We start from the raw sequence: 27,478 nt of genomic DNA on the forward strand, positions 1-27,478 counted from the left end.
TGATCTGGTTTAGTCCATCTCAGTAACATCAGTCACCAAACACAGAATTAATGGCCACATTAAAATTGTAAAGACCTCACTCTGCCCCTTCTGTGTCCAGGTACTTTTAGTGAGTGTCTCTGTTTGCCTTTTTTCCCCTTACACTATTGCAGGAAGGTCTTTGTGCACAGGTGGGTTTTGCATTGTGTTCCGTGAATGGTCAGACATCAGTTCATTCTTATCTCGTCCACTAAGGAATTCCATGGTCAAGGATTCTCCCCCAAGAGCTATATGTCTTAAGAGCTTCCCACTGAGCTGAGCTTGGAGCAGCATTCTCATAAAACGCAGCTGTCTTGGTGGTTCACATGGTCGACTTCTGGTTTTATCTGGAGAATATTAGGAATTAGGACCAGATGCAGTTTTTTTTAATGTCTGTTTTGTGCATTATAAAAGCTTCCTTGAGGGCCTGAGAGCCTGACTACACTGTCCACCCTCCATCCAAACAAAAAATAAATTAGCTGGTCCTTGCAGGCCCCTGCAGTGCATTATCAGCACAGACTGCAAGGCCTGGAAAATCAGCCCTTGCTAATGGGAGAGGATGTCTGTTGATCTCCAGTGCAAAAAATTCCAGGTGTGATCTAATCATGATGTTTTATCTCTGAACATTATTTCTAACCTGTTAATAGAATGAATAAAACCCACTTTTCAGGATTAATTAAGGGTGAAGGTTGACAGGATTCTCCAGGTCTGCAGTAACTTATTATTATTTGTTTATTATTTGCATTATGGTAGCACCAGAAAGGCCCGAAACAGAATCAAGGCCCCATTGTATGAGATGTTGTAGAAGTACATAGAGAAAATAGTCCCTACCCCCTGGAGCTCACAATTGCTTATGATTTATTATTTGCATTTCAGTGTTGCCTAGAGGCCAGAGTCATCCACCAGGCCCCCATTGTTCTAGGTGTTGTACAAACACAGAACAAAATCTAGACAGACAAGACAAATGAGGCGGAGGAAAGAGTAGCCGGTAGGGGATGAGTTAATAGGAGCATGGGCATAGAAGGATGGAAGGGATTGGGGGGAGCTAGGAAGAGTTAGGGGAGACAGAGGAGCATGTAGGTCAGGGAGATTGCAGCTAGCAGTGGAGGGACTGTGAGGGAGAGGGGCAGAGCGTAGGGTCTGCTAAGGTCACCGGTGTCCATGAGATAGAGAAGATGCCTCACTCCTTTCAACTCTACTGCTCTGCTACTGCTATTTCTGACCTCCGCTCCAGACAAAGGAGGGCTTTGTGGGCTCTACCCCTGGGAACCGCACTCTCTTCCCATTTGGCTCACCCAAGCCTGAATGATTCACCATGGGAGAAATGCCCCCTTCTAAAACGCATGGCGGCTTTCTCCAAAACCATTCAGCTCATGCACTGTGCACTGAAGCCCTCATCTGCATTACTGGGTAGTGGGGTGTCCATGCATATGGGGAAAGTAGCTCCCAGCCTCTGGGGATGGCAGAGTCCGTGAATTTAGGGAGAAGAAGAGAGACTGTGAGATCAGAGGAGAATGAGCTAGAGAGAATAAAATCATTAATCTGTACAAGAGTGTGGTCCTGGGGCACAACGAGATCCAATGGCTGGAAGTGGAAGCGAGACTAATTCAGACTGGAAATAAGATGCAAATCTTTAATAGTGAACATAATTAATCATTGGGCGGAATTTAACCAAGATGTGTGATGGATTCACTATCAGTTGAAGTCCCTAAATCAAGATTGGATGCCTTGCTAAAAGATATGCTGTAATTCAACCAGAAATTACGGATTTAATGCAGAATTATATGGTCTGTGCCATACATGAGGTCAGAGTAGATGATCATAATGGTCTCATCTGACCTTAAAAATCTATGAATCTGTCATATTTTATCTTGAGAAAGTAAATTGAAGAGGTTTTTTTAAAAAAATGTCTTTGTGGTACATTCAGGCCAGAGTTGAGTGAATAATTTTAAGTGAATAATTTATTTGATGGATTTCATCTCTGTCTGTGTTTGCCAGTTATCTGCAAGAAGCTTACAGTTTCCTCAGATTTGTTGTTCAAGAGCCACTGAACAATTTCTGGGAATAATTTTGCTATGCAGATTTTTCATGCATGGTTTTTTATATTATAACCTGTTAAATAAAGTACCTGATTAAAATTTGATATTGTGATAAATTTGAGTTGTGTTGACTTGTTTGGATTTGACATTTAGCTTTCATTTTATTGTTTCCATTCGCTTTCTAGATTAGCTTAACTTTTAGAATTAGATTTCTGGGATAAATAGTTAGATATTGAGTTCAAAATACATTTTCTGGGTTAACTTTACTCCTGGGCAGAGGACCAACTCAAAGCCTATGCACCACACAGATCCTGTAGAAAATCTCAAAGTAAAGGCTACGTGGGACTTCTTCTGGTCGTCTGCCCACGGATGAATTTCACCTTCTGTGACTATTATCTAATATAATCTTAAAAATCACTGATTCCATAAACATGTCTACCTGCAAACTCATTCACTGGAATCTGTGTGGAAATCTAACTTAAAAGGGGAATGAAAATGGGAAAGTGAATTTTTAGTGTTTTATTCGAGCAAACGGAAGAAAATGTGTTGAGGGCTGAAACCTGCTCTTATTGGGGCGTGCATTGTTTTTTTTCTTTTTTCTCTTCAGAATCAAGACAATCCTTACTGATACACTAGCAGTTCTCTTAGATTTCCACATTTAATAGCTGTTTACCATCCCTTGCATAATTTAAGGCCTCCATTTTCAGTTACTTCAATTATGAGTATTTTTAGAGCCTTGTTTTTCCTAGTAAATGCTGGCAGGACATTGAGGTTGGTTTCCACTGGAAAACAGGATAAAGGGAAAATGGAATCTGACCTACTAGTCCTGAAATCTGACCTACTTTTAAATTGCTGTCAGGTGGCGAATCTCCTCCAGATTCTAAATATCAATTTATTTTAGATAGTATGGTAGAAGTGGGACAATAGTTATAAAATATACTATTCCAGCCCCAAGAAATGTAAGAAAAATATCTCAGGTGGTTTTTTTGTGTGTGTACAGTGGATATACAGAACTTCATTCTTCTACTCTGTTGCAGCAAACTGAGAAACATTCAGACTACAGAGTCGCATATACATATATGTATATAATATATGCGTATGTGTGTGTATATCTATAAAAGCTGAGCAAGAGAAGTCATGCTCGGACTGAATTGCTGGAATTCCACCTAAGAAAATGAGTAAAGCAGAGAGTAATATCTTCCTCAGAACTAATCTCATTAGTGAGTTAACTTATACTGCCCATTTAAAAAAAAAAAAATTATGATCTCAGCGAGACCCTTCAGGGTCTGAATTACGGTGTACGTATTCTAATGTTGGGAGGCTGACGACACTGAGTCTTTGGCAACCAGCCTGACAACACATTGACTGTGAATTAATGGTGCCATAATTCACTTTGATTTTTGTCTTTTGATTTAATTAAAAGTTGTTGGGGGGGGGGGAACAAACACATAACTAATTAACATTGCCCTTTAAAAATACATATGGGAACGTGCACACTTTAAACCTCGTAATCTGCAGATTTGCTTCTTTTGCTTGGCTACTGTAGGCACCACCCAACAAATTTAAAAGGATAGCCTGAATGGAAACTGTTTAACCATCATCTGCCTTTCATTTTGTTTGTGGGCTGCTGAGCAGAGCTTGAGATTTAAAATTTGTTATAGAATTTCTTAGAGCCTAGCTACGTTAGGAAAATTTACCAGTGCCATTTCTCTAATATAGATAGGTGCCTTACTAATAATAATACCATAAGTATCACTGTAAATCAGGGCCGCCCAGAAGGGGAGTCAAGTGGAGCAATTTGCCCCGGGCCCCGCAGGGGCCGCCACGAGAGTTTTTTGGGGCCCCTGGAGTGGGTTCCTTCGGGTCTTCGGGGCACTTGGGCGGTGGGTCCTGCAGCGGAAGGACCCCCTGCTGCCGAATTACCGCCAAAGCGGGGGCCCCCCGCTGCCGAAGTCCCCAGGCCCCCTGAATCCTCTGGGCGGCCCTGCTGTAAATGACAATCACTAGTTTCACCATAACTGATGTGTCTCAGGCCAGGCCTTGCACTTGTTACATGTAGAGTTAAAATACAGTTCAAGTCAAACCTCGTCGAGTTGTTCTGAATTTTTGTAGCCCTACATTTTCCGTCGTTGCTATCACCAGTGAGCACATTGGCAAGACAAGATCTCTCAAACCGTTGTTGTTTTAAGCACCATGTCATAGGCCTGTTCTGAGCAGGGTTAGGTGACACTGTATGTAAAACACAGGCTCTCACCTGCAGCTACATCTGTATTACTGCTCCCACCATTGCTACCTTTGGTAGAGCTGAAGTGGTGTTAGCACCAGAGGGAATTTTTGGACAAAGTGTAGTGTAGACCCCACCAAGAGCTACAGCTCTGGAAGGTTCTATGAAAAAAGTAGTGTGTGATTGTGTAACTGAAGACTGTATCATAAGGCATATGTACCAGGGTTCAAATTAAGGTTTCACAGGCAATTTCCTAATTTTTTATTATTTTACTTTGCAACATTAACGTTCTTTTAACATTTATTATTACTTATTTAGTTGTCTAGGTTTTTAGAAAAGCAAACTGAAAAAACAGAATATTCCATCATGTGGAATTGCAGTGGCTCCCACGTGGTTCATTGTCAGCACAAGCCTCTGCTACTTGAGCTAACAGAATAACTCGCAGCAGTAGTAGGTTGTCTTCCTCAGTGAGGGTCTGCACTAGAGGCAGATAAGGCACACATTTTACCAGTGGCTTTCACAGCTATTTGCTGACAGCAGAGGAATGTTGAGACTCAGGAATCCTGGGTTCTAGTTTAGGGAGTGTATTTCAGAGGTTACAGACACTTCTGTCCCAGCCTGTACAGCGTGTGCCTTACTCAGTGCCAGTCTTCTTCCTGCCACCTCCTCCTCCAACTTCCCCTTAGCTCCTTGTTCCAGTCCTGGTGCCCATTCTACATCACCTAGCCCCCTACTAAGCACCTTCCTCTGATCCCTGTGTCCCAGTCTTCCCTGGCTCCACATCCCAGACCATGTCTTGCCGCCTCAATTCCTTGGCCCAGTCTCCCACCCCACTTCCCCTCAGCTCCATGTCCCAGTCCCCCATCCCGCCTCCCCAACTCCACATCCTATCCCTCACCCCCAGTCCTCACTGGCTCTGTTTCCCAGACCCACACTTCCCTAGCTCCTTATTCTGCTCTTCCTGGCCCAGGCTCATTTCCTCCACCCCACCCCACCCCACCCCCAGATCTTGGCTGCATGTACCAGTCCCTGTCCTTATCCCCTTCCTATCTCCTTGTCCCAGTCTCTCCCCAGACCATTTCCTCAGGCCCAGTTCCTCACCTCCAGTCAGGAGCTTCTTCTTTCTCCTCACAGCCTGGGTGCCAGCCGGGGGTACATCGAGAGCACAGGAGAGACAGTCTCCCTGTGGAATTGCAGGGAAAGTTCTACTCAGCCTGTGCCTCTGGGGTGGAGCGGACTTAGTTGCCCTTTGGGGATAGGGTGACTGGACGTCCGGATACTAGGGGCTTTGTCTTATATAGGCAACTATACTCCCCAGCCCCCAAAAAAGTGTCCCTGTTTTTCACACTTGCTACCCGGTCACCCTATTTGGGGATAGCACATATACAGTCAGGATGAGGGAATTGAGCATGCTCAGTGCAGATGGAAACTGCAGAGAATTTAGCTGCAACCCTCTTAAAAAGCCTCTACTGAGCATATACAAACTGAAATTATCAGAGGATCATAGTGTAAACAACCTCGGGTGGATTTTCATGAGGGTGGCAAAACCCCTAGTCAAATTTCAACTCCTAGCTCCAGAGCATGAGGGCAGTAGAGATTCTCAAATAAACAGTTGTATAATTTTTAACGTAGGCAAAAAAACGTATTTTCACCTAATCTCATTCTGAGAAATGGCTGAATAATTTCTGCTGAAATTTAAAAAAAAAATAAAAATAAAAAAAGCCAACCTGAAGCAGACAGCCTGCTTGGCAAATTTAATCCTAAATTATTACAATTTGGCAAAGTTATAAGCACCTGAAAAATCATAGAGTATCACGGTCAGAAGGGACCTCAGGAGGTCATCTAGTCCAACCCCCTGCTCAAAGCAGGACCACTTCCCAACTAAATCCCCAAATGGCCCCCTCAAGGATTGAACCTGGGTGTAGCAGGCTAATGCGCAAACCACTGAGCTATCCACAGCATCTTTTAATGGAGTGTCATGCAACCTTAACCAGAGGCATCGCTACCTGTGCTGCCTATAATACATATATCTGTATTTTTTAAAAACAGATCACAGTTAGTCTTGTACTCTTCCTCTGATGGCCTACGAGCACATATTTGTGAAAGGGCCATATTTTGAAGTTCTGATTTAAAGCTACAATAGCAAGGAAAATTCTTGCCTCATTCAGTTTGAATATTTTATGATGTGCAGTGAATGAGGCATCTGGTGCAATTTTCTAAGGTGCATGTTGAATGACACAAGGCTCTGTAGGATTTATAATATTTTTATAGTAACAAACATCCTTACCTGATTATTAACACCTTAGATTACTGGCACTAAGAGAATTTTAATTGCCTAATTATATTTGTAGGAGCTCAGGCTAGATGGTGATAATGGTTCTTTCAGGACCTGAAATCTGAGTTTCACTATTTTGGCTGTTTGTTCATTGTCTTTTTGCATTTCACTAAGTTGGAACAATGAGACTAGAGCCGTTAGTATGTCTTTCCTTTGGGATTACGTGCTAGTCATATTTCCTTTCGTTTCTCAGGAACTTGCAAAATGCAAAGGAAATTTAAATGCAAACAAAAAAAACAAGTTTTCATTATTATTTTTTAAATGAAAATATTTGTATTAATAATAGTTCTTGTCACCCCTTCCATTTGATAAAAGGAATATCTGGAGCCTGAACTTCCCGGTAGTGCACCTTTAATTCTCTCAGACCATTCTTAGCTCACCTGATTGTCCCAGCTCTGCACCTGATGGGCAGGGCCAGTGCAAGGATGTTTCGCGCCCTAGGCAAAACTTCCACCTTGCGCCCCCGCCCTGAGGCCCCCCCCTTGTATTTGGTTGTCATGGTTTTTGTTGCTATGGCCCTGAGTTAGATTATTAGGGGATAGCCCAGCCAGTTTCGGCCGGTTGGGTGAGCTCTGTGTCTGTAAATAAAATGGTAGTTTTGTTAGCTGTCTGCTGTCTGGCCTCAAGTGATTTCTTCCTAAACCGGCTGCCCCCAAGGATATAACACCCCTCCCTCCATGGCAGGTCCCCCCCTCCACCCTGAGGTACCCCCCTTGCGGCAGCTCCCCACCCTCCGTCCTGAGGCACCCCCCCGGCCCCAGCTCACCCCTGCGCCGCGCACGAGCACCCCGAGCATGCCATCGCTGCTTCACTTCTCCTGCCTCCCAGGCTTGCGGCACCTAAGCTGACTGGCGCCGCAAGCCTGGGAGGCGGGAGAAGTGAAGCAGCTCACCCCTGCCCCACCTCCTCCCCGAGCACACTGTGGCTACTTCACTTCTCCTGCCTCCCAGGCTTGCAGCGTCAATCAGCTTAGGTGCCGCAAGCCTGGGAGGCGGGAAAAGTGAAGCAGCCACGGCGTGCTTGGGGAGGAGGCGGGGCAGGGGTGAGCTGGGGTGGGGAGTTCCCCTGCGTGCTGTCCCCCCCCCCCCTTACTTGCTGCAGGCGGCCCTCCCCGCGCTCCCCTGCCCCAGCTCCCTCTGCCTAAATGCCGGCGGCGACCAGGGCAGCCGAAGATCCGGCCGCCGTGGTCGCTGCCAAAGAAAATGGCGCCCCCCCCAAATCCCAGTGCCCTCGCCTAAATGGTTGCACCGGCCCTGCTGATGGGCTGAGTTAAGTGCTTTTGTTGGCTTGTAAGAATGCTGCAGTAAGTTAATTGTATTTAGAATGTGTGGGCCTGATCCTGCTTCCACTGAAATCAATGTGTGTTTTGCCATTGACTTCAGTAAGAACAGGACAGGGCTGTGTTTAACATTATCATGAAAACGAACACAAGCCCTCATACGCAGTCACAGATTTATCTTTGAGAGAGTTTACACTAGGTGCTGTTTTCATCGCTGAGTTCTTTCATTGGTACTAGATCCTTTAGGCTTTTTATTATGATTATACTGCCTTTGTGCTGGAATTCCCAGTGATATCAGCTCATCCCTGCCAGCAAGTGTGCACTGGAGAATTCAGAATGGCAATGTTCCTTACGAAGTGCAGGTCGCTTATGACTTGTCGTCCAACATGCTAAGTTTGTTGAGCAAAACGCAATTCCAGTACTTCACATTTTACCACATTTATCCTTGTATTCTATAATGATTTCAGCGGAACGTCAGAAGATTAAAAAATTGCTGCCACGGCAAGGATGCCAATGTGAAAGACGGGAAGCAACGATATTGAGTTTCCTCCATAATACATTTACCCCAATAAATTGTTACTAGAAAATCCTAAAGCAGTTAACTATTGACAGTTAAATTCTAAGCAGTTCAACTGTTGACTGATTAGTAAAAGCCTCAATTTTTGCTGACCTTAATATTGGCCTATATTTAGGGTTCATACCTATTCCACATTTCTAGGATCATCCCTGATGGGTGAATGGTAAGTCCCAGTGAAGCACCATCATGGTTTTGTTGTGATGCCACATTAAAACATTGTGTTTTGTTAAAGATACATCCTTCTATTGCACTGTGACTTGAAGATGTAGTCATGACATCAGGCAGACTTCCCAGTAGCAGTTCTTCATAAGGGATTGGCCTCCTGATACTGAATAGCTTTATTGTTTTTTGTTTAAATCCACCATTGATGATGTCATCAATAAGATTTTTGTGAAAAACAAACAAACAATTAAATTGTCAGCATCAAACATATAAATGTTTTGCCAAATGGCATAGGAGCACTTGTATTTACAGTTAACAGCAATAGGAAGTTGAAAGGCTATATTAAGGGGAGGATATATCCCTTAAAAATTGGTATGGACAACAAGGGAAAAGACATCAAATAAATTATCATTTAAATGTAACTTAACGTCTATTAGTTCCAAATTCCAACATATATATTATTTTATAAAGATTAACATTGTAACTAGTATCAGAGGGGTAGCCGTGTTAGTCTGGATCTGTAAAAGCAGCAAAGAATCCTGTGGCACCTTATAGACTAACAGACGTTTTGCAGCATGAGCTATCGTGGGTGAATACCCACTTCGTCGGATGCAACGAAGTGGGTATTCACCCACGATAGCTCATGCTGCAAAACGTCTGTTAGTCTATAAGGTGCCACAGGATTCTTTGCTATTGTAACTAGTGATGTGCCTTCTGCAGATCTATCCTACTCTGGCATTGGACAGGTGGTTAGCCTTAAGAGAACTTGGAGATAGAGTTATGCAGTGCTATAGGTTGGTCCTGTTTTGAAAATGGAATAGAGGTGGGTCCAAGCTGCAAAGCTCAGGTGCAGATTTCAGGTCCCAGGTGCAAAGTTCGCTGCCCAGCACACAGGGGTGTTTGGATCGTGGGTTTTGATAAGAGGGGATAGGAGGCAGCTATGAAGTTGAATGAGATGTTTGGCAATGTGGTTTTATTTGGGACTTGTCTTTATCTGGTAATAAAAGTAAATTAGCGTTTTAAAAAAGTCAAGTACTGCTAAAGGAAAGTGGGAATGAAAACAGAATGTGGCTGACTTTCTGTTGAAGCAATGGAACCCGCTGTCATGTTTTTGAAGAAGCAATGAATCTGAGGTTACAGCAAAACGCTTTCATTTATCAATTACACAGTCAATGTAATGGATGAAATTGGACTCCGTGTCTGACCCTAGACTTGGTCTGAGGCCAGACTCTGAAACACAAACTCCTACTGAGTAGTGCCGACACAAGTATTTCCATTGAAATCAATGGATCTTCTCGTATAGTAAGTTACTATGCATCATAAATCCCAGGTTGGGAGGACCAAGAAGTTAAAAAATAGAAAATAATAGATGGTGACTGAGTTTGTAATTTTTCATTTTAAGAGAGATTTCTGTGGTTTCTGATTCTTTCTCATGAGAGCTTCATGAAATTTTCATACCAGAACCCAAACCCAGGGGAGTTAAGGATTTTGTTGCAAACCACAAAGATAGATACTAGATCCAGATCCAAACTTCATATCTCAGCAACGGGCTGTAACGATGCTGCCTTTGGTGGGACCCAACTGAGAGTACCAATTCAGGACAAATTGCTTAAAGCAGGGTAGTTACAGCCCAAGGCTAGGGTTCCTTTGCACACCAAGGCAAACCAAACTAGCTTAACAGAAAAGACGTCGGTTTTACCCCACTGGCTATCCAGAAGTCATACTAGCAATTTCCTTAGACACTCCAGTTTCCCAGTATCCCCACCAGTGCCACTCATTATGGGGACAAATGGTTATGAAAACCAATACCCCAGTAAAAGAAAAAAGGTTCTCCTGATCCCAAAGGACCAAGCCCCAGACCCAGGTCAATAGACAAATCAGATCTTACCCACAAATCACGCTGTTGCCAATCCTTTAGAACAGGCCTGCATAACTCGTAAAGTGGCAAGGGCCACATTTCTCCAAAGAAAATAGCTGAGGGCCAACCCCCCACCCCAAGCACTGCTGAAACACTACCACCCCAACCCCCCGAAACACAACACACACACCCCAGCGCTGCCTGCCCCGCGGAAACAAACCCTCCTTCCCCAACGCCGCCCCACCAAAACAGCTGTGGGCCAAAAAGGAAGGTGGTGGGGTGGGATACTTTAAGAATTTTTCAATTAAAGCAAACCATTTTAAAAAAAATTTTATGGATCATGGAAAAATGAAAAACACCTGTTCCATTGAAAGAAAACATTTGTACTTTTCATAATTACCTTGCAAATTTAATGAGAGAAGGGAGATTAACCCCTCCCCCCCAGTATAAAGCCTCATTCAAAGACCCAGGGGTCACTATATTACTGCACACAACAGTCAATCAATGCAGTTGTAGATAAATCTCTGCATTATGCATTTTTGTATAACTTTTATATGACTTTGTATTGAACCTTGGTAATATGTTATAGCGGGCCCCTGAGGTAGTATAATTAAGGTAAAAGAAAAATGTCTTTTTGCTAGAAGTAGAATAAGATCTTCCCCCCACTTTGTAATTGGTTGCTCTGTTGAATGAATGAGGTGTGAACGAGGAAGGTGTGGAAGGCAAGCACCTTCAGACAGCTGCAACCCTTGGAGAGGGGATGGGAGCCAGACCAGATCAGGCCCAATACTGCTATAGAGATGCTCACCCAGATGTAATGGGCCAGTGGTAGCCACTCCATAGTTCAGACTGATCCTAAAGGTACGTCTATACTACCCGCCGGATTGGCAGGTAGTAATCGAACTATTGGGGATCGATTTATCGTGTCTTGTCTGGACACGATAAATTGATCCACGAATCGACGCCCATACTCCACCTCATCAGGAGGAGTAAGCAGCATCGATGGGGGAGCCACGGCAATTGACTCATCGTTGTGAGGACGGGCAGGTAAGTCGAACTAAGATACTTTGACTTCAGCTACACGAATAGCGTAGCTGAAGTTACGTATCTTAGATCAATTCCCCCCCACAGTGTAGACCAGCCTTTACTTACAACTAAGATCCATTTTTAACTTCCGTGTAACTTCTCGAAAAAATTACCAGGTCTCCTGAGCTCTCCTAGGCCAGGTAGGATTTGTCTGGGAGGTTTGGAAACCTTCAGAAAAGGGGTTTTGCAATTATGGTATTTCACAAATACCCATCATTCCCTTTCTGAACATTTTCCTAACTTTCTACCCCCAAAATGGCTTGGCCCCAAACACCAGGTGTTTGGCTGAGTCGGAGGGGGGCCTCTGGGTGTTGCTGGGGGATCACAAAGACCTGTGTCATGTTTATAACGTTGACTCTAAATTATTTAAACTGCCCTTCTGCTGAGTCCTGGCTCTGCGGCAAGGGCTGCTCTGCAGAGGAAGAGGTTGGGGCCTGGATCGGGTGGGATGTGGCTAGGATTCTTGGGGGCAGGGCAGGGCAAGCGGGATGGTGAGGAACAGGGAAGAATGATATGGCTGTGGGGTTGGATCCCTGAACTGTTCATTTCTAGACTGTCCTGCCTCTGGGTTTTTAGGGAAGCTGTTGAGTATTTGTAAGTGAGATTTGTTGATGAGCTTTTAACTGGGCTCCTCTAAAATTTACAGCTTAACTCTTCAGCTAACGAAGTGGTTCGGATTTATGTGCAGTATGTCATAGTTCTCTCTTCTCTAACATGGGGATGGACATTTGATTTGATCCTGGCCTCAGTTTGCCTTTGCACTGCTGGGGACTGACTCGGCTGCACAAGTTCCCAAAGTGTGGTGGGATTGAGTCCAGAGAGCTGGGTGAGATCATATGGGAGCTTCTTCTGACTGCAAGATAGAAAGAAGCTAAATATACATTTAAACATCCTCCTAAGGTGGCTTTTCCATGGAAGTGGTTGCTGCAGTGACAACAGGCACATGAACCCATGAGGCAGTCCCTGCATTCACCAGTTTTCCACACTAAGGCCATGGCTACACTTGCAAATTTGCAGCGCTGCAGCAGGGTGTGAAAACACACCCTCTCCAGTGCTGCAAATTGCGGCGCTGCAAAGCGCCAGTGTGGTCAAAGCTCCAGCGCTGGGAGCGCGGCTCCCAGCGCTGTCCGTTATTCCCCACAGGGAGGTGGAGTACGGACAGCGCTGGGAGAGCTCTCTCCCAGCGCTGGCGCTTTGACTACACTTAGCGCTTCAAAGCGCTGCCGCGGCAGCGCTTTGAAGTGCAAGTATAGCCACAGCCTATGAAAAAGTTGAAGAGCCCCTGATCCAAACACAGCAGCCTGTCTGGTCCTGGGATTAGCAGTGATTTCCCCCAGAGACTGTCAAGCCTTAATGACCCAGTTTTCTTTACCACCCTGGTGCAGTTACTTGAACATTTGGGACTGTCGGGGGCATTCTGCCATTTCCCTCTCCCAATTCCCCCACCGCCGCTGCCCGCCTGCTCGTCTCCTTGTTCCCTCCCCCCGGCTCGCCTGCTCACCCCCCGCCACTGCCCACCCGCTCGCTTCCTCAGCCCCCGCTCACCCGCTGCCAGCTCACCTGCCCCCGCCCGCTTGCCTCCTCAGCTGCCGGTGTAGCGACAGAAAAACCTCCCTCTCCCAATTGCTCCCCCACTACTGCCTGCCCGCTCGCCTCCTCAGCCCCCTGCCACCAGCTCACCTGCCGCCCCGCTCACCTCCTCAGCCCCCCTCCCCCACCCCCAGCTCACCTGCCCCCCCGCCATTGCCCGCCCGCTCGGCTGCTCAGCCTCCGACCCCCCTGGTTCGCCTACTCACCCCCCGCTACCCGCTCACCTTCTCAGCCCCCTTCCCCCGCCACCAGCTCACTTGCCTGGCCTCTTACCTTCTGCTGCTGGCTCACCCTCACTCTCCAGCCTGCCACTGGCCCCTTCACCACCCTGCCCATGTGCCGGCCAGCCAACTGGCCAGCCGTTGGCTTACCTACTCACCCCCCGTGGGCCGCACAGTGAGCCCATGCGGGCCACATGCGGCCCACGGGCTGTATGTTGTGCAGGCCTGCTTTAGAATCTAAAGGTTTATTAATAAAAGGAAAAAGATATAGATGAGAGCTAGAATTGGTTAAATGGAATCAATTACATACACTAAAGGCAAAGTTCTTGGTTCAGGCTTATAGAGTGATGGAATAAACTGCAGGTTCAAATCAAGTCTCTGGAGTACACCCACAGCTGGGAAGGATCATTCAGCCCTTTGTTCAGAGCTTCAGTTTGTAGCAAAGTTTTTCCAGAGGCAAGAAGCAGGATTGAAGACAAAATGGAGGAGATGCAGCAGCCTTCTATAGGCTTTCTCTTGTGGGTGGAAACACCTTAGTTCTACTGTGCAAGATCACACCAAGATGGAGTTTGGAGTCACATGGGCAAGTCACATGTCCATGCATGATTCAGTTCTTTATAGGCTGATGCCATTGTTTACACATTAGTTTGAACATTCCCAGGAAAGTTCAGATGTGAATTGGCGTCTCCTAAAGTCCATTGTCCGTTAAGTGTATCTTGATTGGGCACTTACTAAGAATAGTCTCTTCTCAAGAAGCTGACCAAATGCTTCACTGAGGCTACTTAGAATCAAAACACATTGATATACAAGTACATAGCCAATATTCATAACCTCAACTACAAAATGATACACCCATACAGATAGCATAATCATAATCAGCAAATTATAACCTTTCCATAGACACCTTACACGACAACCTTTGTACAATATTTGCTGCAAATATATAACAGTGGTTGCAACAATGATCTATATGGTCACGGGTTATGTCAGTCATGTCACATGGGCACAACTGAAACAGTCCTGAACTTGGTGGATTGGAAAGCAAACTTTCTCAGAGTTCACAGTGGGGATTTGTATCCTGCCCACTCTTTTGTATAGATTCAAACTCTGATCTTGGAGCCAAATCCAGATCTGGTGGTTTAGATCCGAGGATCTGGTTTGGCCTGTGTCTGTTTTTGGTGAACCTGAGTCAAGTTTTGAACAAACTGGTCAAGCTGTGGTTTCAGGTCGAAACCATGCAGGTTTTTTTATTGGAAACCAGAAAAAAAGGTGATTTCAACTGAATTTTACTTTGCTTCATTTGAAGCACATGAACTGAAGCAACAAAATCATTAAAAGCAGCAAAGAAAGATGCTTTTAATGATGGGTTCATTAAAGTGAACTTTCCACTTCCTTAACAAACCAAGTGTCTAACAGCTCTATTTATAATATCTTCTGTTTGGGCACTCTTCCCCCTATAAAACCAGAGGCTCTGATTTGGATCTCATACCAGTTTTATACTTGTCTGTCTGTATGGACTTCAGTGGAGTTACTCTTGATTTACATTGGCAGAGAGGAGAATCAAGCCCAATTTACCACCAGATCATGAATATCCAGTTACACAAGCCGTTATTATGCACAATAAACCCAAGCAATGGCAATCTGTGTCAGTACATTCTTATGGAACTACATATTACTCTAACTCAAATTGCCTGTTATTCCTTCTACCTACCCTTTTCACAAACTCAGAAAATATACAGTATTAATCTGTCCACTTTCCAATAACAGATTTTTAATATCTTCCACTGTCAAATGCATTTTATCTTATTGTTTTACTTTTAATTTGACTGTGCTGATATATATTAAGTTAGACCCTACTTTAATGTTCTCTTCTCTCATTATTTCTTTTGTGCATTTCTTACTATTTCAGTTGCTGTGTGCTAGCTCCATGGGGGTGGTGTGCATACAGCTTTATCATACATATTTTCACCCATTTTTCTACTATTTCAACAATACCAATTTATTCTTATTTAATCTGAGGAGAAAAAAGGAAACAAAAACAACAGATTTGCAAGGACACAATCAAGATGGGTTCATGTCTTCGGGTGACGTTGACCCCGTCTGTACAAATGTCTAAGCGCTATGCTGACTGTTAAGTGGATTTACCTCTTACCACATAACTACATGACCTTATTACTGTCACCCTTGTCCTTCCTTTCCCTTCCCCCAGTATATTTTGAATTCTCACTTGTTTTGCCATGCCCACTCTTGCTCCATGGAATGAAGAGCTTATGATCCGTGTCTTTTACTTGTTTTTCTGAGGCACCTACCATTTCTGCTAGGAAAATTAGTAATCTTGTCTTCCAACTGGCCAGGAACGCTGCAATGGATTATTTCCCAGTTGTGAGGAAAATGAGTTGCAATAGACCCAGGATACTAATAATAGAATAGCAGTAATATCCAGCTCTTATATAGTGCTTTTCATCAGTAGATCTCAAAGTACTTTACAGAAGAGGTCAATATAATTTTCCCCATTTTACAGATCAGGAAACTGAGGCACTATGCAGTAAAGTGACATACCCAAGGTCACCAAGCAGGCTATATGGACTCTTAGTCTGGTTTATTTAGTATAGACCTTTTGGAACAAATGTTAAGTGTCAAAAGCAAAGTTCAGCTTACAACTCACACATGTAGCACACCACTTCCAGAAAATGGCCTTTTGTTCAAACAGTAAGCCAGACAGTATTACACAGTGTCTTGAAGCAGGGACAGTGGACCAAGGGCAAGGCACCTTTCCTAGCAAGGATGGTATTGTGATTGGATGGGGAGTCAGGATTTGCTTCTATTCCTGGCTGTGTCATAAACTCTCTGTGTGATCTTGAGCAAGTCATTTAATCACGGTGTCTGAGTTTCCTTAGTTGAAAAATGGGGATAATACTCATTTTGGCCTACCTCATTTGGGTGATCAGTGATTGTTGATCATTCCAGATGGAAGGTGCTATGGAAGTAGAAAGTATTAACTTTATTGGTTTTCATTTTTACTCAAACACATGTCATTGTTAGTGGTATTAAATTCAGTACCACATCTACCCTGGAACCAAAGGCCCGCCTCCTGTCTATGCAGATATTGATACACATCCCTTTGCTATAATAGCCGAGTAGCTCACATCACCCTGTGTGAAACAGAGAAGTAGTATTAGACATTTTACAGATGGGTAGCCAAGGCACAGAGAGATCACATCTTGCACAAAGTCACACAGGAAGTCTGGGGCAGAACTAGCAGCTGAACCCATGCTTTCCGAGTTCTAGTCTAGTGACTTAATCACAAGACCGTTCTTTGTCTCCTTTTAAAATAAATGGTCAGCAGTGACTCATCAGAATGTAGAATGCACTGAACTGTAATAGGGCCAGACACAAGCCCCTTTTTGTTGAATATGCATCGTACACCCTAGGCACTTGTTGTTGTGTTAATGTTACTCCAGGTTCCCGTAACACCTGAGTCATTACCAGGATTAGACTGCCTTCAAATAATCACGCTTGGCTGTTCCTGTCCAGCCATTGTCCTTGCACAGAGACAAGATCAGAATCAGCGAAGGGAGAAAAATTGCCTCTGCTCCCAGTCCTTGTGCCGACGTTTGGTAAAGTACATCTAGTCAGATTAGATAGTGACAGCTGCGAGGCAGAGACAGTCTACTCTGTCACACATTGCCATAGTGATGAGAAATGTCTCCTTCCATATCCGTCTGGCCAGGAAACTACATCCCCCTCCTCTAAGACAGGGACGTAGCTACACTGTCATCCTCCAGCTTCAGCTACTGTTACTATTGCTATTTGAGGCTGAATGTAACTGCCTCAGAAAGTGGGACGTTTGTGCCACACCCACCGGCAGCTCATCCTATAAGTGACAAAGACCAGTGCAAACACTGCAGGAGAGCTTCATAAACGCTTCATAAACGCCTCGGGCTCCCTGCTCACTTCAGAACAGAGTGCAAAGTCCTGGTCTCAATATAATGGGCTGAGACTCAGCTACCAAAGAGTCTGCTCACCCTCCAAGACAGGGATGACACAGCTAGAGAGACCCAGGTTTAGACCATTAGGGGCTGTAGGGCAGAACATGCTTGGGGGCAGAACCTGTGGCTATGAAGCTTCTTGCTTGAAGAGACAAGGCTTTGTCTATCCCAGGGCTTGTTGCACCGGTATAGTTATGCCGGTGTCGATGCACCATTGCAAACCCATAGTGTAGACACGCTGCACCAGGATACAAAGTGTCTTGTGCCAGTGCACATTATCTTGGACTTGCAACACGGGTAACCCATGCAAGAGAGTAAAGGATGCCATATGCCCCCTTTGGTCCCTGCATGATGCGCACTTGGTGTCAAAGTCATGTCCTGAATTAGTAAGAGGTAACCACCCATGGAATATCGATCTTGTGTCTGTATTTCAGCTCTGTTTTGCAATGCGTCATTCAGTAGGCTGAAAATATATTCCGTGTGTTGAAAGTAAATTATAAACAGATTGAGCTTGGGTACAGTAGATCAACTGAACTAAATTCAAGTTAGAAGAGCTTTTGATTAAGAGATAAAAGACTTGTGGAGTGTGTGTGTGTGAAATCTCAAGTAGTTCTGGTTAAAAATAGTAGGGAGTTATTCTCTCTGGGAGTAAGGGAGGAGAGAGACCTTGCACATAAAAGCACATGCTGTAAATCAGTGTCTAGTAAAGCAGTATATCTCAGGAATAAAAGCCAAGGAACTGTGTGGAGTGCACAACAAAGCACACAGAGATTTCATAGGAAAACATGCTGTATTCAATCACATTAATTATGGCATGGACTAAATTTTCAGTGCAGTGAATCCATAGGGTACAAGAGGAGTGGGGGAAATATGAAAAGACAGGCAGTTAATAAAAGCCAGATTCAATAAAACTGTATCTGCCTTCTGCGGATGGAGAAATAGGTTGCACAGCATTTAGGAGACTCTTCCATAGCAAGGAGAATGGAGTCTGGCTGGATTTTATATTGAACGTGAATCTAAAAGCCAAGGATTTGGGGCAGCATCCTGTGCGGTACTGAATAGCACCTGCCTGTCCATTGTATCTATTCACTATTCTCCTTCTCCTCAGTTGCAATAGCCGTAGGGTATGGTACCTCCTTGCCACCTGGGCTAGATGTTTATAGCCTCTTGAACTACATAATGGATCCAGGAGCCCCTCACCCAACTTGCTGCCAACCTTCCCCTATAGTGCCATCTTCTGCATCAGTCTGTTTCTGTGGCCAGCACAGAGCCCACTCTATGGTGCATAGGGAGTGCAAAGAGTCTCTGCATGACCACTCTGGATCCGGGCTTCCAGCCCTGCTCTCAGTGTGGAACTACAAAGTGTAAGTGACACAGAGGGGACCCATGTGGGGCCTGATCCATAGCTTATCGGAGCCAGGGAGAGCCTTTCCATTTATTTCAGTGGGCTTTGGACCAGACCCTGAGTGAATTTCACGTCTGTTGAATAATTTCATCTTAGTTTCAATATTTCAGTGGCTCATTCAGTTTAGTTGCTTAGTAATTAATTGGTGGATTATTCAGTTTAAATGGCTGTTTTCTCCTAGATTTCATTTCAGTTTCCAAGTTGAACATGTTAATTTCCACGAGCAGCATTCTCTTCTGTTTCAGGTCCTAACTTTCCTTAGGAAGTGACCTCATGTCATTATTCAAATAGATTATTGTTTGGAGTGCCTGCAACTGAATTACCTAGTGTTTGTATAATGTAAAGCTCCCCCCACGAGCATTTAATGACCCTATTATTTTTCCTTTATTAGGTTTGTTTTTAAAGAACATTTCAGTCTGTTATTTATTATATGTTAAGTGGTACAGCTTGCAGAAAACATATCGCATTAATTTTTTTTTAATTTGTTTGCCTGCTAAAATAGAAATCTTTTATTGTCCTGGTGGGGCAGTTAAAGTTTCTTGCTGACAGTTTTATGATTTCAATAGCTTAGTAAAGACCTTCCTCTTTTTTTCACAGAAAGTTCCATTAAAAAGTTTAATGTGGCCCATTCTTTATGTAAGATGGGTGAAGGAGCATGTTATTTCTAGCCGAGCAGAAGAGAAGTGTAATGTAGTATAAGTATAATATTGGGATGGTTCTGTTTTATTTTTCTCTTTGATTTATGGAACCCTTTCCCAGTCTGGGTTACCTGGTGGGGAACTGATCTCATAGTCTCTGTTCTCTCGTTAATAACTGTGCTCTGCCTTTCAGTCTGAGACCAGGCTCACCCAACAGGCTTGCAACATAAGCGTGTGTCTAGTTTGTGATATATGAACAAGTAGGAATGGGTAAAATGGTGAGGCCTCTGGAAGAGGCTGCCCTTTTCTTCTCCCCAGTAGGAATCCCAAAGCCGTAAAATGAATGAATGTGCTGTAGGTATCAGACACAATTACTGTATAAATCTCTCACAGATGGGGAAGGAGAATAGAACCCTGCCCTCCAGCTCCAAAAATACAAGTCTTTACCCCTAAAGTATTAGTCAAGCTGCTGACAGTAGTAAGAGCCTTATAATCGTCCTGGGCCGGCCACTAGACGGCGATGTCAGACTTTAACTTACACACACAAAGTGCATTACCGCTGGGCAGTATCAGAAACATTCCCTGTCCTTCCTCATCTACTCATGGCTGGCCTAGGAAAGTATAATTACCATGTGCTAGCTAGCCCTAGTGAGTCTGGCCCACTACTTTGGCCCTTGTCGAGACAGTACACTGGATTAGATGGGCCATTCTGTTATAGTAGGGTAGTCAAGATGTTTTTTTGTTTTATAATTATTACCTTATTGTTTCAATCAACCTTTTTGTCCCATTAGGGTGGATTCAGTGTTAAAAGCAAACTGACCAGCTTCTGTGCTATGGGAAGCCCCCCCCAAATCCTAATATTTGAGGCTTTTTCTACTTTGTCTGAGCATGCCCATAGCACTAGATAATCACTTGCTTGAACGGAATCCGATTCTGTACTGTCATCTAGATGGATCAGATAGCAACTATGAAAAAATGGGACAGGAGGTGGGGAGTAATAGGTGCCTACATAAGAAAAAGTCCCCCAAAATGGGACTGTCCCTATAAAAACGGGACATCTGGTCACCCTACTCTCATTGGCCATTGTTTAGGGTATATATACATTGCTGACATGGAGCCTAGCTTTAGTCTAGCTAGCTTGGGTGCCAGCGCTGTGGAACTGGGGCTGTATGGGCTTCCATATGGGCTGTACGAGTCGTCCCAGAACCTTGGGTAATTACTCATGCGCTGCCTCAGCAGCTTCACTACTCCAGGACCCGAGCTATCTAGATTAAAGCTAGCTTGGGTGTGTCTACCCAAGCTGCAGTTGGCCCCAGTGTAGACATACCTTTAGAGAGTTGCAAGCACATCTTCACACTTCCATATTCCATGCTGTTTTTCAGAGTGTCTGGAGGCGAGCTTTTCGACCGCATAGTAGAGAAAGGATTTTACACCGAGAAGGATGCAAGCACTCTGATACGGCAGGTCCTAGATGCTGTCTACTACCTGCACAGAATGGGCATTGTGCATCGAGATCTCAAGGTAAGGCCACTTACTTACTTGTATCTCTAGATGGTATTAATGAGTGTGGGCCCAATTACCGCAAAGCCTAACTCACACTGTTTGGGACTATCATGGATAGTAGAGATTCATCTTTTAAGTGAGGCTTTGTATAATCCATACCCTCACTTATCTGAACAGCTGTCCTGGGTTTTATCTAGAGTAGTGTTTCTTTATCTTGTCTCATGAAGGGCCTTATCCTGCTACCTTCACCAACATTAGTGGTGAGTGGGATTACAGCAAATCTGTCCCAGGGGAAAATGACTTCCGTTACATTAAGAGCAGCAAAGAGTCCTGTGGCACCTTATAGACTAACAGACACATTACATTAAAAATGTGAGCTCTTCTGGGCAGACACATGTGTTTTTACTGCTGAAAAGTGCCTTGCAAATTTACAGTGCTGCATTAAATACTACATACTACTTAAAATGATGAGGGATTTGTGATGGAATCCCTGGGTTACAACCTAGAACTATGGGATTGCTGTGCCCCCTTAACTCTCCAGCCTGGGCTGTCTCTCACAATGCCTTGCTAGTGACTAGCAGCAAACCCCTCCAGGCGCTGTTATCACTCAGCATAACCGCATGTGGAGCCCTACACCCAGCTAGATTGCATGAATGGTCCCTGAGCCACTCACGAATTACACAGAGAAAGGCACAAGCCCATTCCCCCCATCTCTCCAGCGGTGCATCCCAAAGCCGTACCATCTTTCTCTGGTCAGAAGCCTGACCAGTGTAGGTTTATTAGACAGTCTGCCCCTCTGTCGATGTGAAGAGGACCTAAACAAGCCTTTGTAAATTAAGCTGAGATTGCTCAAGCACTTCAACCAAAACTCACTGTTTTAGGTAAAATACAAAACATATTAACTACAGAAAGATAGATTTTGAGTGATTATAAGTGGTAGGCATAAAAGGTCAGAGATAGTTATCAAAGAAAATAAAAGGTAAACGCACAGTCTAAATCTTAAACCTTATTACATTAGGTAGTAGTTCAATCAAGCAGTTTTCTCACCCCACTGGATGTCTCCTCAGTTGAAGTTTTTGTCTTTCCAGCATTCTTGATGCTTCCAGCATAGGTGGAGGAGGAGAAAGGCCCAGGCATGATGCCACTGTCCTTATTTTATATCCTCAATCCATGTGACTGGAAAATATCAGCCCAGACTTGTCCTGGTGGGCCTTGCTGAGTCAGTATTAAGCAACCCCCCTGGTGTGGTCTTGTGCAACTGCCACTGAATTGTAAATCCCTTGATTACAACTCCCCTGCTGATTAATGGTCATTGAACATCCTACTGGGAGTGGTTTGCCTCCTTTGTATGTCACCAGCAAACTTACCACATATTTCAATAACGACCATACAGCAAAATCCCATAACTTGATACACACAAATGATATACGTATTTGGACAAAATAATGGGTTTCAGCAGATCATGACCTTTCATATGATGTCTTACATGCGTGCTTTGTGTGCAATATATCATAATTATATGACGGGGTGAATATGGGAGTTCAGGGTGCTGCTTTTAGATACAGAGTGTCACAGGATTAATTGTTTTGAAAATGTTTACCAATTCCCTATCAATCCTCCTTTACGGTCATTCCATTTGAGCCAATGTTTTTATAAGTGCTTTCTGCACAAGTGATTCTTTTCTGAAGAACACGGTGTAATTGTATGATTTTGAGATTACTCTTTGTTCCTCGCTGTGCCCAGGTATCATTATAGCAGAATCTCTCATTGCTTCTATTCAAATAATAGCATTATTTCTTCATGCTTTTCTCCTTTCATTTTGAATGCTGCCATTGAGATGATAAGCAGATATTTCTTTGTAAAGCTGTAACAGTGTGCATAGCTAGATAAAATCAGTACATTTAAGCTTTGGTACCCTAAACAATACAGTAGCAGAAGGCATATTTTTTAATAAAAGACAATAACTGAATATATATACTCAGCATTGGGGTCACAAATTTATCACTTAGTGTAGGATAAAAGTGAAAGAGCAAACTAATGTAGCTTGTAACAAAATATAGACTTACAAGAGAGAGAGGATGGTCTTGTGGTTAAAGCACTGACCTAAACTAAACTGTAATTTAAGTTCAATTCCTGCCACTAGCTTAGTTTAGTTTTCCTGGGTCAATTGCTTAGTCTTTCCCAGCCTCAGTTCCCCATCTTTAATATGGGAATAAGAATTCCTTGTCTTCCAAGGTTATTGTGAGGATAAGTTTAGTTAACATTTGAAGAGCCTAGTGACTCTGGGGATGGGAGCTATCTAAATACTTGGATAGGCAGAGGTTAGAGATGGAAAATGCTTCTCCATTTTGAGGTAGGATTCACGTTTCCTCTTAGGGTATAGGACCTGTACTCTTTTACAGAGGCCAGTGGATTTGTTGGCTATCAGAAGACTGAGGGAAAGTGCCAGGCCAAGCAATCTTTTGTCAATGACTTGGTGGGACTTTATAACCATCTCTTTCAGCTGTTGATAGTCTGGCCTCTTCCCCTACATTGTCCTCCCAGGTCACAAAACGGGAATCCAACCTAAAGAGAATCCAGGCAGCATCACACTCCGGTGGTAACAGAGCTTTATGTTTTACATGGGTGGTTTCATTTTTTATTCCAGTCTTACAAAAGCAACTTGCTGCTGCAAATGTTTGTTGAGCAGATGGTAAGGACTCTACTGTGCCTCTCATTGCTTTGTCTTAACTTTGCATAAACATGGCAATGCTGAGTTGTGGTGATGTTGATTTTTCACATCTGATAAAAAGGGCCAGTTGGGGGAAAATGATAAACCCAAAACATGTGGGTGTGGCAGACAGACCAGAGTCCGATTTTTACAAGTAACGCTCACCATTGCTATTGCACAGGTTTTGTATGGAACAATGCACAAGAGAGGCTCTTCATGGCAGACAGAGTTGGCCCCGCTTTGGGTTAGCCACAGTACAATCTTTACCTTCGTCTGCTCATTGGTTCTGCTTCTGGTCCGTTACGTATTGGTAAAGTTTTTGGGCTTGTCGACATATAAACAGCTACAATGAATATGCCACCTATGCCAGTGAGAGAGGTTCTCTCATTGTCTAGGCACTCCCCAAGTGGCAGTAGCTGAGGGGAATTCACCTCTTGCCCTCGCACTGTAAACAGGCCAGTCTGCCCCTTTAAGGGCCAGAGTACCAGGGAACAACCAGCCCTGTTCTGGAGAGGAGCCCAGCAGATAGTTAGTGAGAATCATCCAACCCAGCTGGACAGAATCTAATGATTGGAGCTGGTGATTTCCAGCTACAGGATGTAAAGGTGGGCCCAACTCCATCAAGGAGCCTGGGCCCAGCAGAGGGCTGGCAGTGCACTCTGTTGTGGCTGCTGCAGAAGGCTGCAAGTGGGCAAGCAGGTCCTGTGGACTCCTAAGCTGGGGAAGTTCCTGATGGAGGCCAGACGGTCCCACAATCAAGATTGGTATTGGGACTATTACTTTGCAACATCAGTAATTAACTATTGCTATTATAATCGTTATTTGTAGAATACCATTTAACAAATGAGAAAGGCAGGTCGCTAGCTCGAGAGGGTCTGATCTAAATAACACAGCAAAGAATGACAATAAACAAAGGGTGGAGGACAGTGGTTAGAACAATGAAAGGTCCTGAGAGATTCTGATCAGTACAGACTCATCTTCTTCGCATCCTTTAAAATTAATCAATTAATACGAGGGCTGTGAAGGGATTAAAAAAATTAATCATGATTAATTGCACTGTTAAACAATAATAGAATACCATCTTTTTAAAAAAATTTGTTTTCTACATTTTCAAGTATATTGATTTCAATTAGAACACAAAATTTGCACTGTAAAAAACAAAAGAAATAGTATTTTTCAATTCACCTAATATAAGAACTGCAAGTAGTGCAATCTCTTTATCATGAAAGTTGAACTTACAAATGTACAATTATGTACAAAAGATAACTGCATTCAAAAATAAAACAATGTAAAACTTCAGAACCTAAAGGTCCACTCCGTCCTACTTCAGCCAATTGCTCAGACAAACAAGTTTGGTTACAATTTGCAGGAGATAATGCTGCCCACATCTTGTTTACAATGTAACCTGAAAGTGAGAACAGGCATCCTCATGGCAATGTTGTAGCCGGTGTCGCAAGATATTTACATGCCAGATGTGCTAAAGATTCATATGTCCCTTCATTCTTCAACCACCATTCCAGGGGCCACGCGCCCATGCTGATGATGGGTTCTGCTCAATAACAATCCCAAGCAGCTTTCTTTTTTGGAGGTTTGGGTTCTGTAGTTTCCACATCGGAGTGTTGCTCTTTTAAGTCTTCTGAGAGCATGCTCCACACCTTATGCCTCTCAGATTTTGGAAGGCACTTCAGATTCTTAAACTTTGGGTCAAGTGCTGTAGCTATCTTTAGAAATCTCACATTTGTACCTTCTTTGTGTTTTGTCAAATCTTCAGTGAAAGTGTTCTTAAAATGAACATGTGCTGCGTCATCATCTGAGACTGCTATAACATGAAATATATGGCAGAATGCGAGCGTCTATACCACGTTATGTCGTCTGGAGATGCTCTTCTGCCAACATAGCTTCCGCTTCTCGTTGAAGTGGAGTAATTAAGTTGATGGGAGAGTGCTCTTCCATTAACCTATTGCATCTTCACTAGACCTGCTAAATCGACGCCACTGCATCAATTTCAACAGCGCCGATTTAGCCCACAGTGAAGACAAGCCCTGAGATTGGAATTCAATCAGGAGTAAAACTGGTTAGAAAAAAAATCGTGAAAATGTTTTCAATTTTTTCCTGTTAGTTTTTTTTAATATTGAAGATTTTAGAAATTAAAATGTGTGGAATTCAAACTATTGTACCCCCTCTCTCACTGATTGAAAAACTATTGTATCCCCTCTCTCACTGATTGAAAAGCAGGACTTTGGGGAGAGAGGTGGGATTTTTTGAATTTTGAAATGTCAGCAGTATTTTGAAATTCAGGAAAATTTCAGTCAGCTTCTAAGACAGGAAAGAGAGTGAGGACGGAGCTCTGCGATGGAAGGGGTAGTGAAAGGAGTAAGGATGGAGGTGAAGAAAGGGAATGGGGGTGCTTGTAAGGGTGGTTGGAAAATGAGGAAAACTTCATGAAAATATATATGAAATTTCATTTGTTTTTCATCGTGTTTTTGCTGTTGTCAAAAATGTCTAAGCCATTCTAATGTGCAGGGTTAGGGAGGATGCTCTGAGCGTGGGAGAGGTGGGGGTAGCAAGAGGATACAGAAGTTGTCATTTATGGTAATAGGAGACAAAGAAAGCAGCAAGGTGAGCCAAACTGGCACAGTTTGGGACCCAAGTGTGGGGCTAGAGACATGAGCCTTGTTCTGATCTCCCTTGCACCGAGGTAAATCAGGGGTAATTCCCACACAGCCAGATACCAATGTAAAACTAGTGTATGTGATGCAAGGTTGTCAAATGCATTTCATATGGCGGGCCTGATCCGATACTCTGCCACTTGGCATGGGCCACATTCAGCAAAAGTTATTAAAATAGAAATAGATAAAGAGAACCCATGTTGGTAATTACATTTATTTTAGATTTTAGTGATTGCTACTGTTGCTCCCCCAATACCTGGTACCTGTTAGCCTCAGCCCAGTCATTTGCTCCAAATGTTGATGCACTAGTTCAAGCTATCTTGAGTATCGAATTCAGGTGTGTGTCGCTTAGTTCAGAAAGTAGCTTAGATTTGTTGATATTTATGATGGAGAATACTTGTTCACACACACATATGCTCCCAAACATGGAAAGAATTCTTGATGCAAAGGACTGCAGTCTGGAATAATTTGATCCAGATATTGGTAAACTTGAAAACACCAATATTGGAAAATTTGCCCTTCAGCAGTGTCACACTACACTTCATGAAGTCCCAGTTGGAACTCCTCTAGTACATCTAGCACATTAACAGAAAAGGTTGTGCTGAAAATTGCAAACTCTTCCTCATGGTTCTTGAAGTCAGAGAATCATTCTTGAAATTCCTTTCTCAGTTCAGCAGTTTTGCCTATGATGTCATCACAGTGAGTCCTAACAGTGTCCCATAGTGATTTCAAGGCAGGTAAGTGTGCTAAGTTACTCTGCGAAAGATCCTTCTCCCACAGCTGAAGCTCAGTTTCAAAGGCATGAATGTTGTCATAGGATTCTATCGCTACTCGGTTGCCCTCCTGCGTTCTTGTGTTGAGCGAGTTTGAGTGCTCTGTAATATCCACCATGAAAGCAAGGTCTTGAAGCCTGTCCTGTAATTCATTGTCCTGTAATTGTAATTCAGTGATGGCTTTTCCTTTCTGATCCATGAAAAGATGGAACTCACAATGCAATTCAAAAAAGGTCAACAAAAATTACAAGGGGCATAGAACAACTTCCATATTAGGAGAGATTAAATTAATAAGACTGGAACTTGGAAAAGAGATGACTAAGTGGGGATATGATAGAGGTCTATAAAATCATGACTGGTGTGGAGAAAGTAAATAAGGGAGTGTTGTTTATTCCTTCTCAT

General features: G+C 43.6%; 1 protein-coding gene across 3 annotated transcripts in view; it reads left to right on the plus strand.

The window, feature by feature from the left end:
- CAMK1D (calcium/calmodulin dependent protein kinase ID) overlaps positions 1–27,478 on the plus strand; it is a 362,522-nt gene that overhangs the window by 266,976 nt on the left and 68,068 nt on the right. For all 3 annotated transcript variants that reach the window (XM_045030977.1, XM_045030990.1, XR_006582309.1), the window contains one exon: positions 20,804–20,942. In XM_045030977.1, the coding sequence (XP_044886912.1) occupies positions 20,804–20,942 (139 nt within the window). The remainder of the gene's footprint in view (positions 1–20,803; positions 20,943–27,478) is intronic.

Source organism: Mauremys mutica, chromosome 1 (genome assembly GCF_020497125.1).
Source record: "Mauremys mutica isolate MM-2020 ecotype Southern chromosome 1, ASM2049712v1, whole genome shotgun sequence".
Lineage (NCBI taxonomy): Eukaryota > Metazoa > Chordata > Testudines > Geoemydidae > Mauremys > Mauremys mutica.